This window comes from Diadema antillarum, unplaced genomic scaffold (assembly GCF_040938485.1).
Source record: "Diadema antillarum isolate AM-2024a unplaced genomic scaffold, OU_Dant_1.0 seq00000689_RagTag, whole genome shotgun sequence".
Lineage (NCBI taxonomy): Eukaryota > Metazoa > Echinodermata > Echinoidea > Diadematoida > Diadematidae > Diadema > Diadema antillarum.
In genome coordinates this window covers 148,549-160,815 of record NW_027271594.1, presented here as the reverse complement: position 1 = coordinate 160,815, position 12,267 = coordinate 148,549, and the positions used below count along the sequence as shown (strand labels likewise).

The 12,267-nt window shown below is 40.6% G+C and overlaps 1 protein-coding gene across 1 annotated transcript; it reads right to left on the bottom strand.

Moving 5' to 3' along the window:
- Nucleotides 1–309: 309 nt before the first annotated feature.
- On the bottom strand, nt 310–11,023 carry LOC139737335 (akirin-2-like). The gene is made up of 5 exons (XM_071648013.1): nt 10,649–11,023; nt 6,233–6,540; nt 5,337–5,424; nt 4,604–4,675; nt 310–874 (listed from the first exon to the last, which is right to left on the bottom strand). The coding sequence occupies exons 1-5, from the start codon at nt 10,815–10,817 to the stop codon at nt 864–866; spliced, it is 648 nt and encodes a 215-aa protein (XP_071504114.1). The 5' UTR covers nt 10,818–11,023; the 3' UTR covers nt 310–863.
- Between the last annotated feature and the right edge of the window lie 1,244 nt (nt 11,024–12,267).

Genomic DNA, 12,267 nt, shown 5'->3' with positions numbered 1-12,267 from the left:
TGATCATATACATATTTTTCCTCTTCATATTAATGACTTAGCTCATCAGTCTCATTGTACATGGAGACTGCATATTTCATATTTACACAAAGATGAGATGTAATACATCACAGTACATATAACGTCTACCTGAATTAAACCTGTATCTTCCTTTATCTAGAATGGCACAAAAAAACAAACCAATATAAAAGTGTGAAAATAGCTACATGAATGCATTCACAATAGAAGAGATAAAAATAGACTAAAAAAAAACAAACCTCTTCTGATCTTCTACGGAAGTGAAGGGTAAGCCATTTAGCTGGGATTTTGACGCAATCACAGCTTCCAAATTACGAGAAAGTCCGCAGCTTGTCCGGTGAATTGAACAATCAGTAAGCAATGCTCTGCAGGTTGCAGGCACTGCAGTGCCCACATTGAACAAGATCTCCATGCGAACCAGACTGCACATTATACAAACTCTACTTCCCTTTAAGCTTGGAGCCCACACAATGACATCACAGAACAGTCAATCAGGGGAGGCACTGACATCACTGTAACCTTGAACGAAGGTGAGCCTTTTCCTTAAATTATGTTACCCGATAGATTAAAAATGTAAAATGCACCAAACAGAAATATGTCCTCTTATACATCATATGTACATGTTCCACCACTACACTTTATAGGAACGGCAAACTCAGCATCAGCTTCTTGTCCGTAACAGCTGGAGAGGGGGATGCCGTGTACTGGCGTTAGCGTGGCTGTCTTCTCTGGCTGGCAGAGCCCGAAGAACGCCCTCAGTTCTGTTGTTGTCAGTGGTTCGTTGGAAGAGAAGCGAGTCGAACGAGGTTCTCAAAACTCCCTCAAGATTGCACATTGGGGTAGATCTATGAAACATCTGTTTGAAGAAGCATAACGGAAGTAGGGAGGGGGGAAAAAAAGATGAGATAAATCCTGTGGAAAACTGTCCACTTCAAGTCGGTATCACGACAAAAATAGATACTGTAAAACCAGAAACATTTGTGGCATGAAATTTGGTGGATTGGAGCCGACAGTCTTTTTTGAGTGTGAAATTTTGGCAAATTGTCACAGGTATTCAACGCATTTCGTACACAGAACTTTTCGCATGTATTTTACTTTTGCGAATCTGAGTTCCTCTTCAAGTTTCATGCTCGCGAAAATTTCTAGTTTTACAATATACATGTACATGAAAGACTCGTGGAATGATTATTCAGTTGTAAACCAATATCAGTAGGTTAGAATAAAGCATACCATTACAATGGTCTTCCAGCAATTTCCTTGTCATTTTTTTTAACTAGTGCCGGTGACATATTGAATGATTTTTTTTTTTATGACTGTGGAGAACCCCTCTGGTTCTCGCACTTACCCCATTGTGATTTTCAAAACCAAAACAAGGAAGTTGAAGATACAATGTAGTTGTTGCAGATCTTCGAGGTCATTCATTGCCCACTACTTTCTCATTTTTTTTTCTTTCATTTCTTCGCATGATTTCAACTGAAACTTTGTCATAAGACTGAGCTTTGTATAACAACCCATCACTACTGGCCCTTTCAGCAATAAGTTTGGACTGCTGAGGTGGGAACAATTAGTATAATTATGACACTAAACATCTCTCTGACAGAATGTCTAATAGACAATGACTTTTTTCTTTCCATCATCAAATCCCTCCTTGATTTTATATTTTGTTTTTACATTGATTATATAATAAATACATTAAAAAATGCACATGTACACCATGATAAACATGTGTACCTGGCCTACCACTGAAGCTGGAAATTGTCTTTTAGGCTACAAAAGTGTTCTGTCTTGTATGTCAAATGAAGAAAAGAAATGAGGTAAACAAAGGTTTCACGTATTGAAATTTGCATATATACAGAAACCAGGTGCACAGGATAGTAACTTTTTCATGCTCTATCAGTTAAGATGAGTTTCGTATGTTTTTGATTTTGTGGAATCAAGACGTTACATAGCGGTACATGTAACAAGCAAAAAATATGTGGGCTAGTTTCTGGTACCGCGAAATGTGCAAAAAAATTACACACCATGAACATTTCCACTTTTGCAGAAGCTGCTTTGCAAGGTTTATATCATTGACTCTGCATACATGTACATGGCTAGACTTTAGCCAACTATTTAACCACAAAGGGGGGGGGGGGGGGGGGGGTACGGTCCAGCCGTCTATGGGCACTCTGAGAAGTGGCAGGCTAGGTCTTTTTTACCTCCACCAAGGAAGGAGGATAAGTGATCATCGGCGTTGGTTTGTCTGTTTGCAAAATAACTCAAAAAGTTGTGAACAGATTTGGACGAAACTTACAGGAAAGGTTGAGAATAACACAAGGAACAGATGATTAAACTTCGGTAGTGATCTGGGAAATTTTGTGGATTTTATAGAGGATTTTTGATATTTTGGCAGGTTGGGTCGATGGACTTCAGAGTTCAAGCTGCGCATTTTTGTGTTTTTCACATGCGCACTATAAAAGTGCATGCTCTAGTTTCTGCTATGGTGAGGCATGCCATGCAGATGGAAGTTGATGACGGAACAAAAGGCTTCTATATTGGAAAATCGGGTGACTTTGTATGGGTGGAAATCACTGATCTCTATGGCAGAACAAGATCAGTGGTGGAAATGAGCTGCTTGGCAGAAGTATGCGCTCTCAGAGTGCTTCTCTAGTTTCTAATTGTGAGAGTTCAATGAAGAGGCACAGGAAACATTACAGACAGCCTCCACACTTTGCTAGACCCCTCCAGTGCAGTGGGGGTCGCCGGCTCACCACATCCTCGCAGTGATCTCACAAGAGGGAACATTTCCCATCAAAAAATGAGACACACACACATAAAAAAAGATCTATGGAGCAAGACAAACTCACAACTCTTGAGTGACAAAGATGTTGAGCAATTCTCTATTCCGTTGGTAAACAAACATCACAAATTTGCATTTTGGTGCATATGATAAGAGTAAACGTTTTTGTATTAAAGTTCTCCTCAGTAGACAAGTTCTATCTTTGCCAAAATATTTGAGAAAAATGAATATTTGTGAAATTGTGAGTAAAAAAACAAAACAAATGCAGAGCTATTAAAAACCTACAACACATACAGTTACCAATTTGCTTTTCTTTTTAAACTTTACTGGTTCATAACCTTTAATGAGTGTGCCTGATTTTTTTCCCAAAATTTTCACTGATCTCCTTGTTTGTTTTCATACAAAGCAACATATCAGGATGGACTTTCTCTTTAAAGGTCTTGCTTTCTTTAACTATTTCATGTTGTGGTTGAACATATGTCACAAAGCAGTTACCAAGTAACTAGAAACTACTCTAACTACAATTGCAACTACACCATGAACAGATTCATCTACTGTCAAGATACAAAGTCCACTGATTTAGATATACAGTGTGTTCCTAAAAAAAGGTAACCAAAGTTCAAAGGACAGCTATGCCCAGAATACATGGTTTATTCTTGTGAAATGTTTACTACAATACAAAGTAACTCATCAGCTTTAATTTGACACCTCGCTTGCGTCACCATTGTCAAGGATCACAGAGTTAGGGTCCTTTGAAGGTGAAGGGTACAAAACCGGCAAACGATGAAACCAAAAACTTACAGAAAAGTTAATTTCGTACCTTACAAACCAAAAACTTGGGAAAAGTAGGTTTTGTACCCTTCAAACAAGGTGCCAAATTAAAGCTGATGAGCTGTATCATAGTAAACATTTCACAAGAATAAACCATGTATTCTTGACATAGCTGACCTTTGAACTTCGGTTACTTTTTTCTAGGAACACACTGGGTGATTTCAAGTTCGGTGCTAGTGCTAGTGCTATCTCAGCACTAGCACCGGCGATAAAACCGAGCTTGAAATCACGTCGGTGTTGGGAGTTGACCTAAAAAATTATGACGTATTTCCGGTTGCTGGTGCTAGGCTCGGTGTTGAATGTCGTCTGCTGAACTGAGCTCCGCCGTCTGTGTTAGCAATTTACGTGCTTTTTCCCTATAGACTAACACTAGCCCCTAGGGATTATCATTTTCTTCATTTCAAGTTCGGTGCTGGTGTAAGCGTTGTCGCGCGAGACCAGTGATTCACTTCCATATGAGATGCACGTTTTACGTGCAAAGTCTATGCTAATGCAATGGTCGCCCACGTAAAGAACACGAACACTCCAGACATGGCTATAGAAATCTGAGCCTGGGAGCAAAATAAAGATAACTGAGTTTTAAAGAAGGGATGAAATTTGTGGCATTTTAATTAGTCTTCCTCGTTACGTGTCTAAAACTAAGCAGTTTCGGCTACATCTTTTTATATTTGACTTTAATTATGCGCCATCACTTTTTCCGTCGCGCAATTCCCGCGGAGCATGCAGTGCTGTGATTCCAACACCTAGTGCTGGTGATCGATAATTTTGATCGGTATCGCTTCGTTAATCTGACCGTCAGTGTTGGAGCTCGATTCAACGCTGTTATTTGGGGGCTAGCACTAGCACTAGCACTGGCACCGAACTTGAAATCACCCACTGTATATTGCAAGAACCCCCTTCACAGGAGAGAAAGGGGAGAGACAGGAGGATGCGCGAAAGAGAGTTACAAAATGCAGGGAGGGGATCACTACTCACAGCTCATACTGGAGGCGCTGAAGCGACGCTGAATCTGGTCCTGGTTGAACTTCACAAAAGCGTCATATTGCTCTGCAAATGGAGGAAACGAGATTTGGCATGTATCAACAACTTGCAGGAGTACCATCCAAATCTTTTTTTTTTTTCACCTCATCATGTACTTGTGAGGCAATTCAACACACACAGTATAATGTCAATCAATGTCATTATAGCAGTTTTGCACTTGAACTAGAATGAAAATGGGTAAGATTATAGATGCAAGTGGAAATCAACAGATTCTGGAACATGACAAGCATCATGTTAAATATAAATTTAGAAAGAGTACCTATGTCAAGGAAAGGCACAACTATGAGGAATTTTGTTTATTCTCGATCTCAATTTTAATCTTCACGTTTACAAGATGCCCTCTAATGGCTCTGATATATCGAGCAAGACCTATCTACTGCGACTGTGAGACAAAAATTAGAGAAATAACTGCATTTCCCCAACTAAGAAACAAATCCGCAGGTACAATTGCAGAATAAATGATCATAGAATGACCAATAATATTTGGTGCATGCCAGCATGCGGGGGAATTAGACTACATCATGGCAAGAGGTACAATGGTAAGGATGAAAGCCTGCGATTACTACCTCATAGAAGCATGGCAGGTAGGCATTCAATACTGACTAGTGCACAGTGGCACTGCATTTCGTGGTCGGCTCACAGGAGAAGGTCCAACTTGCACACCTACCTGCTAATTTGCAAGTTAGAACTCTGTCGTACTCCTCTCGTATCCTAGTTTCCTGCTCCTTCAGCATCCGCTCACATATCAGAATCACCTGTGCACAACGACACGTACAGGAGTTAAAAGAGAAACAAAATATGGTTCACAAAGAAAACCCAGGAAACTCTTCACGCGACTTGAGATAGTCCTCTGCATAGACTAGCTCATCATCAAACTCTTGTTGAAAGAGAACTGGAATACCACAGACCAAAAACCTTGGTTAAACACTGTAGTATCTTTTTTGGCAGCCATACTTCCCTCACTGCACTGATTTGCAATTAGGGCATGTCACAGGGAACAATTTTCCTCGTATTGCATTGCAATTTGCTCTGCGTGTTTATATCACTGCTACACAACAAAAATAGTTTATGAAGCAGTGGTTTTTCCACAGAAGTGTACCGAACACAACTTGAAATATTAGTCATTAGCTGAAATTGCCAATCAAATTCTAAGTGGAAAATTATTCCCCGTGTCATACAATAGAATTGTACAATGACAACAAAACTACCAAGGTAGTGACAAGTACACGTGTAGTTTCTCCTCAAAACTAAAATATGTTTGCTTTGTATGATTGGGAAGGAATCAACATCCTTTGTGTCAAAGGATGAGTAATAATATAATACCCTGTATCTGAACACAATGGAATGAGACATGAAACTGTGACCGTGCTGGTAGGAAAACACTGGTCCATGCTTACAAATATCCAATACTTATGATATTTAATGCATGTTAGATTTATAGCAAAATGGAGCAATTAAATCAACGTTTTATGACAACTTCATGTATGTGTGTTGTGTGTGTTTATGTGTATGTGGAGGATGGAGAGACAGAAAGCTCAGAGTCACTGTTCTAATGCTAATCACCTGCTTCAAAGTGAACATTGGCTGATCTTTGGTTTGCGGTGACAGCGACCCAACCGACAGGCCAGGCGAGGCGCTGGAGGTGGACGGTGCTGAGCTGCCCACACCGGGGAAGGTGGCGCTCAACCCAAGCCCCGCTGCAGCCGAGGCAAAGCTCGCAGGTGAGGCATGCATGGCGGCCTGGTGGACCACTTGTGACGTTATGTGGCTGTGTTCCTCGGACTGGGAAGCGTCAGACGTGTAGGAGTCTTCTAGCCGCCTCCTCCTCTTTATCCGCCGCCATTCTTGACTTATGTGAGCTGCTAGCTGGCCTGTGAAGCATCAAAGTGAGACAGAGGGACTGTCAAACTCAAATCATAATATGTAAATTATGCCACTTGTCTTACACAAAATAGCCACCTTCCTTTTCCATTCAAACTTATGGATCCTCCCCATATGTCTACCCCTGGAATTTTGAGCCAAATATTGCCCATATTGCATTTTCCAGGCCTAGCTGCAAGTAAATCCAAACAAATTTGGTATCATATGAAAGAACTAGTTCATCCATCTCATGAGAGCGCTGGTATGAGCCGACAACAGACTGATGTAAACATTGTTAGAATCACACAATAATCCCTTATCTCAGCATCTGCTTCCGTACAGGAACCAGTGCGAGGCATGCAGGTAGTTTTTGATAATTATGCTGAATTCGAAGGTGTGGTTATTTCTTGCTGACTCTACAATGTTGTACTTTGTCAGATGGGTGTAATGCCTTCAAGACACCTCTTATCATCATTCTTTTGATGCAGCGAACATTTTAGGCATGGCTACATACAAAATGTACATACTTATGCAAGGCCCCATGGTAACATCTATGCACATGTCATAACACGCATCATGAATGCATGTTCCTGATTCATGATGTGCATGTAAATACACACAGACACAATCACAGTCCTGTTGTATTCAAGAAATATGGATTTGTAATTAACCACACGAATAAACCTACCAGAATTTGACACTTTTAAGCTTTTTTTGTTTTAAGCTTCATCAAACAGTCCTTCACAAGTAATATCGGAGGATTCAAAATATATTCAAATATTATTGGGGAAAAAATGACGGCTAGAAAAAAACAGCAGCTTGTCGAAAAAACGCATTTAAGTGCGCTTTATACGTATTGTCAGGGTGGTCGGTTTAAATGTATGGTAGCCCTACTACATGTACATATCGACCACCTTCTTTTAAACCGACCGCGTATAATTCGCGCACTGAACACTTAGTACGCACTTCTCTGCACGCAAAGCACATAAAAATGGATTGGCTTTGAATGTAGATGAGGATGGTGTGGGAAAACCATACGAGCATTTTTTTGCAAAAATTTGAAATGTTTATTGGGAATACGTGCTATAACTTATAAGTATCATCACGGTCATCCGCACGCATCTTTTACGTGCTTGTCTATGGGAGCTTCACAGTCACCCGCACACGTCTTTTACGTGCTTTACCAGATGGGAGCGCGTTTGAGGACGATAGCTGCAAATTTCCGGTATTGGACAGTGAATTTGTGGTTCCATTGGAAGCTTCAGCATTTTTCCAGTATGTAGGGTTGGACCTACTACTCATCGACCGCCTAATGTTTATTTGCTTGATAAGAATATTAACACTGAAATTCACGTAAAAAACTTGACCTACGTGATTGAGAAAATCCAGCTCTATCAAATGCCGTTGTTCCCTTTTTGATTTAAAGTTTCAGTGCAAATAGGGCGTCGGTAGCGCGATGCGCATTGTCATCCCCTTCGAAATTCACGCAAAAGTCGCGAGTTCACAAGTCATCTTTGACCTAGATTTTCTAGGTCTATATGCATCTACAGAACATAAAACTACTTCAAAACATTTTTTACAATAAGAGAAATTTATCATATTATCTTCGATACTAAATGATATCACGAAAGTCACATTTTGAATGCAAAAGCGCTAGCATTTTCAAATAAACTTACGACTACCAGATGCGTTCAGTGCGTGTTGGGCAATGGGCAAACGTAGGGCGCGCGTTCGGTCAAAAAGTGGACCCACAATTTTGGCTTAAAATCACCTTTCAGGCATTTTTGCGGGTTTATCCCGGGAACAAATCTCCATAAATTTGGTATCATATGAAAGCTTGTGGTGGTCTCATTCTTCTCGTCCTACGCCGAGTTTAGATATCAAGACGCATTGCTACCTAAATTCAGATTTAAGCCTAAACATCGCTATAACTCGGCTGTTCCGTCCGACTGTGAAACTGGCCATACCGGTGTAGGAGGATTCAATGGTGCTGAATCCAAAAATAGCATTGGTTTTTCGCTTATTCCCCAGGATAAACCCGCGAAATAGCGATTAAGATACCCTTGTCAGCATAGTAACAGCATCAGCGAACTAAGCGAGGCGGGGCCTACAAGTCTAGACACGTAGTTACACGCCATGACTCGTGGTTACGGCGCGCGCTTACGCGAAGCTCCATACAGTCGAGTCGGTTTTGCATGCATAGGTACGATGTTCAGCCTCCGCACAGCTGAGCATAGCGCACCGCCGGTACGTAATGTGAGTACCGGTACATGTGCGCGTCTCCATGTACACCAGGGTGGTCCGCAACTTGAAATTTTAGCATGTTGCAAGCTCAGAATCTGAGAATATTGCAGAAATTGAATATGCGTGGAGCGCACACGATGAGTACGTAGTGCGCAATATTTTGCTGCTTATCTCTCTTTGTGCTGCTTACATTCAATGTTCTCTCTCATGTTTTGCACACAAATATCAAAGTACCTGGTAGTTTGATGTTTCTTATGTTATGCACATGTTTTGCACATTTTTGAATACTTTTACTTTGAGATTGTTGCAAATTCTTAAGGATGTTGCACAGCATGTTGCTGGCTTTTTAGGATGTTGCACAAGAATTTTAGCATGTTGCAGCGACATGCTAAAACCCCTCGTGGACCACCCTGATGTACACTGTACTACATATCGCACATGCACCACTACTGTGTGCGCTTTTACTCCGCCGCGCTGTTAGACCTACGTTTGTGATACGTTTGTATGTATGATGGGTCATCGGTCTCGTAAACCCGTGTGTACAAATCGCGTGCGAGTGCAAGTACAAGTGCGTGCCGCGGGATCGAAGCGGGCCTCGCACAGCTGGCTGGGTAGGTGTGTGCTAGCTGACAAGGATGCGCGCTTAGCCTTAGAAACACGCGCGCTTTGAATGTGATAAACGCAGTGAATAGCACTGCCCACTGGAGTGCGCTTGACAGTGAATTTCATTACGCTCGCGACCCACTTTTTCGCCAAGGTTTTGACAGCGTGAGGATGAAAAATACCCTGTTTTTATTTGCTCATAACTTCACCATCATTCATGATTATGGTGAGAAATTTTGCACATGTATTATGTTAACTATGGACATTATGGATATATGTTTTAGTGTGAAATGACTTGTATTTCTCCAGTTGCAAAAATCTACCAGACACCCTAGTGCAAAAATATCGCTGACGAACTTGCGTGGCCTCGTTTCAGCTCCCCGCAGTAAATCTCGTTATTAGGATCGACCGCTGTTTTTGCATTGACAATGCACGCAAACCGAGTTGTATTGAACACCGTGTTGTACGAAGCTTTTTAAAAGCCTTTTAGAAACTTCCATAGACATTACATTGTGTTGTCATTACGATTCGGTGAAAATGTTCATTCGAAATTTTGTCCTTGATTAAAACCATTAATGAACAATGAATTATCGCGTTTTCCCACACCATCCTCATACATTCAAAGCCAATCCATTTTTATGTGCTTTGCGCACAGAGAAGTGCGTACTAAGTGTTCATTGCGCGAATTATATGCGGTCAGTTTAAAAGAAGGTGGTCAATATGTAGTAGGGCTACCCTAAATGGGATTTCATAGAATTTCAGTGACAAAATGTGATTCAAATAGATTCTATGCATAAATATTAACTATGCCCTATGGCGAGGTGTGGGTCACCCAAGTATACTACTTACTAGACTAGACAACATACTCCGAAAACGGCGTGAGAATTCCTGGGTGCGTCTTTTTCATTACATACGCACAGTTTACAATACGCGTCCGGTCCCACAACCTGTCCGGTCCCACAACGCTTGGTCATACCCTCAATCATACAACTTACGGACAAGAGTCAAGATTAAGGAAACAAGCAAGGGCGGCCTAGCTGAACCTATTAAAAATTGTATCATCCTCTCACCCCCTCCCCCCTCCCCCCACCCCAAAAAAAGGGAGAAAATGCTTTTCGTCGTCCAATAAAGCGAAAAAGTCTTGACCCCGGAAGTAGATCATCGACTGTTTCCTCTTCGTCCCAAATCAACGCCCCCCCCCCCCCCCCATAACCCCCTCCACCTTTATTCGAATAAAACATTCCGTTCCAGAACTCTATGTCGAATTCTCACCTGGTGAAATTCGTGGAGTAACTGGTGAAAACGGTGATTGTTGAAGACTAGGTTTTGATGAAGGGGTTGACGGTGTAATGATTGGTGAACATCGCCGTCGTTTAGGTGATGTGCCAGGACTGTGAAGTGGGTCAAAATCTAGAGTCCGTTTGAGTGTTGCACAGGCCATCGTCTGTCCAAAGAAAGCCGCACTTTGGGGCTTAAATTCTCACCGACGCGATGGCCAATTCTTCTCAGAGGGAGGTTAGCAAGTGGATTGGATTCCACTTCAGCTGAAAAGCACGATTCTTCCTCCCGATTTGCGTGAAATATGACGATGATCGACGATTGAAAAATATGATACAGCTTTCCCGATCCACGGTATCTGTACGTCGGCCGTCGGTCAACTGTCAACCACTCGTCGTCGTCGTTCGTCGCTGTACACTTTGCCTATCTAAGCAGCAATTTGCATAGCTAACGTACAACGCTGTACATGTATGCGGTGTGTATAAAAGCTCTGCGTATTGCTAACTGCTGTGTGTGAAATATCCTAAAGAACAAAACAAATGGCAGATTGTACTCTACAGATGGCGCTGTATTGCTTCTTGCAGAGCGGATTGCGTCTTTGACCGACATAGGAGAATATCTTTGTAGGCCAAGATCAAGAAAACAAAATTAAAAGGCAACGGGTTACTAAACTCATATAAGAATATCATAAGAAAGGTAAAACATTCAACGAAATACAATATAAGGTCCATATGTATGTAATGTCATCGTAAATAGGATCAAAGGTTAATTGACTCCAATGCAAGTTAATTTATATGCCATAAAATTAAATAAAGCGGATAGAAGGTAATTATGATTATGCTTTATTTATAGAATTTTCATTGAAATGATAAGAAAAGACGAAAAATATGTATATTGGTGTAATTCCTTTTCACATGCTTTCGTGAGAAATTGATGATTGGCACCAGCCACACTGCTTGCATATTTAATAGATTTTTCTCTTTTCTTTTATTTCGATAAGTAGACAGCATATACAATCCATGATGTATGTTTTGACCATTTCTTTTTTCTTCTCTGTCGTATAGTCAAGCTATTATTTGACGACAGTCTTCTGCATTCACACTCCCAATAAATGCGCCATGAATTCATATCATTTGATTCACTATATACCGAGTGGTTCTCATTGACGTGTTCTCTTATATTCTTTTCTTCAATCTGTTCACGTATATTATATCTCAGTTATGTTCGGATGTATAAACACACTGATATATGTTTAATTGTCTTGAAAATAAAAAGAAATGACTGTATTTCATTTGTAATAATATACACTGCATATTCAATGCAAAAAAAATCCCAATCAATTAATCTGAATTGAAAAAAAAAGATACTAATGCCATCATCTCAGTGTCAATTTCAAAATCTCCACTTAAATAATCTCACGTCTCTCTTTGTCTTTTTTTTTTTTAGAGGATAGTGTATTTTTTAAAGGGATGGTACAGTATTGGTAGAGATGAGAATTGGGCTTTTAACTTTTTGCGAGATACCAAGAAAAAACTTACGATATAGTACAGAGCATACCATTTTAAGAGGAATTCAAAGTTTATTTGATGAAAATCCGGTTTAGAATGACTGAA